A 2,285-nucleotide genomic window follows, 5' to 3' on the forward strand; every position below is an offset into this window, starting at 1 on the left:
ATTACCATGTGTGCATACATGGAATGTTGGTAACTTGACTGGTAGTATTATCATTATTACCATGTGTGCATACATGGAATGTTGGTAACTTGACTGGTAGTATTATCATTATTACCATGTGTGCATACATGGAATGTTGGTAACTTGACTGGTAGTATTATCATTATTACCATGTGTTCATCTTCCACTTTATGTCTTTCTTTTTATATATAACCCTCCAGTAATAGTGTTTTTATAACATTTGTTCAGTCTATGCTGTTTTTTATTATCTTGCAGTCGTATTCCCGATTATGCTGTGTGTTGTAACCTTTATATTCCAGATCGTGCCATATTTTAATAACCTTGTTGGTTGTTTTGCAGGTTGTGCTATTTTCATAATTCTTCTGATGTTGTGCTTCAGATTGTGTTTATTACTATTAGAAACGTGTGTTGTAGATTATATTGTGTTTATTAAACCCTCCTGGGTTACATTACCCTTGACATCCTTTATGATCGTGTCATCAGAAGATGGTTATTGTAACAGTGTACTGTAATGATGACTAAAACAATCCAACTCTGAAGTCTAATCAGAAATGTTGACAGAAGTATGATTCTGAAAGTACCTGTTACTCTTTATACCTGTAGTTTATTTTTAGAAGTCGTGAGTATTGAGGCACGATGATAATAGTTTTGTGGAGATGATCGTGTTCTATTTTATATGAAACTGTGTTATCCAACTCTTAACAGGTAGATATGTAATGTGTAAGTTTTATTTTCTGTATTTTTCAGACTGACACGTTTGCTGCTATCTACAAAAAGCTAACGGGCAAAGAAGTGACGTTTGTATTTCCTGAACCTTTATTCTAAAAATATGGGAATTGATGTGTAACTTGGGAAAACACTCAAATAAAAAAAAAGTTTTCAAGTCTGTTTTTCTCCTATATTCTTACTAATGAACACGCTTGGTCATTGGCCAAGTTAAGGTCTTCAGAATTGTACGTTTATAAACCAATAACATTTGAATGTAACAACTAAATGTTTTACTGAAACCTTTACAACAGAATTTGATTGTGAAATGACAATTTTCTTCTTCTGCTACCGTAGAATGACGCACGTTGATTACAGATTAATACACATACCCGAGTCGATTAAGTAATAGCTTAATGTCAGGTTCAGAATGAATCTGCACTATCTATAATACCCAAGTTTCATTTCAAAACTCTTACAATAGTTTTTAGATACTACCGACTGCCAAAAAGGTTTTTGTGAACTACTTTGTATTTTATAGAATGTTTTAAACAACCATGGTTAGTCCTGTGTTACAGTGTTATTATCTAGACAACTGGTGTTAGTCCTGTGTCAGTGTTGTTACTTTGACAATTGGTGTTAGTTCTGTGTCACAGTGTTGTTACCTTGACAACTGGTGTTAGTCTCATCTCACAGTGTTGTTACCTTGGAAAATGGTGTTAGTCCAGTCTCAGTGTTATCTAGAGAACTGTAACAACACTGACACAGAACTAACACCAGTTCTCTAGATAACACTGAGACTGGACTAACACCATTTTTCAAGGTAACAACACTGTGAGATGGGACTAACACCAGTTCTAACACCAGTTGTCAATCCCATCTCACAGTGTTGTTACCTTGGAAAATGGTGTTGGTCCAGTCTCAGTGTTATCTAGAGAACTGGTGTTAGTTCTGTGTCAGTGTTGTCTAGACAACTGGTGTTAGTCCTGTGTCAGTGTTGTTACATTGACAATCTTTGTTAGTCCTGTGTCAGTGTTGTTACTTTCACAATTGGTGTTAGTTCTGTGTCAGGGTTTTTACCTTGACAACTGGTGTTAGTCCCGTCTCACAGTGTTGTTACCTTGAAAAATGGTGTTAGTCCAGTGTTACAGTGTTGTTAGTTTCACAATTGGTGTTAGTCCTGTGTTACAGTGTTGTTATCTAGACAACTGGTGTTAGTCCCATCTCACAGTGTTGTTACATTGACAATTTATGTTAGTCCTGTGTCACAGTGTTGTTATCTAGACAACTGGTGTTAGTCCCATCTCACAGTGTTGTTACCTTGACAATTGGTGTTAGTTCTGTGTCAGTGTTGTTACCTTGACAACTGATGTTAGTCCCGTCTCACAGTGTTGTTACATTGACAATCTATGTTAGTCCTGTGTCACAGTGTTGTTATCTAGACAACTGGTGTTAGTCCTGTGTCACTGTGTTGTCTAGACAACTGGTGTTAGTCCTGTGTCACTGTGTTGTCTAGACAACTGGTGTTAGTCCTGTGTCACGGTGTTGTCTAGACAACT

General features: G+C 36.4%; 1 protein-coding gene across 1 annotated transcript in view; it reads left to right on the forward strand.

The window, feature by feature from the left end:
- The window catches only part of LOC106474655 (40S ribosomal protein S7-like), an 18,872-nt gene extending 17,965 nt beyond the window's left edge, over window positions 1–907 (forward strand). The window contains exon 6 of the mRNA XM_013935346.1: window positions 769–907. Coding sequence (XP_013790800.1) covers window positions 769–846 — 78 coding nt within the window. The 3' untranslated portion in view covers window positions 847–907. The remainder of the gene's footprint in view (window positions 1–768) is intronic.
- Window positions 908–2,285: the final 1,378 nt, after the last annotated feature.

Source organism: Limulus polyphemus, unplaced genomic scaffold (genome assembly GCF_000517525.1).
Source record: "Limulus polyphemus unplaced genomic scaffold, Limulus_polyphemus-2.1.2 Scaffold7486, whole genome shotgun sequence".
Taxonomy (NCBI): Eukaryota; Metazoa; Arthropoda; class Merostomata; order Xiphosura; family Limulidae; genus Limulus; species Limulus polyphemus.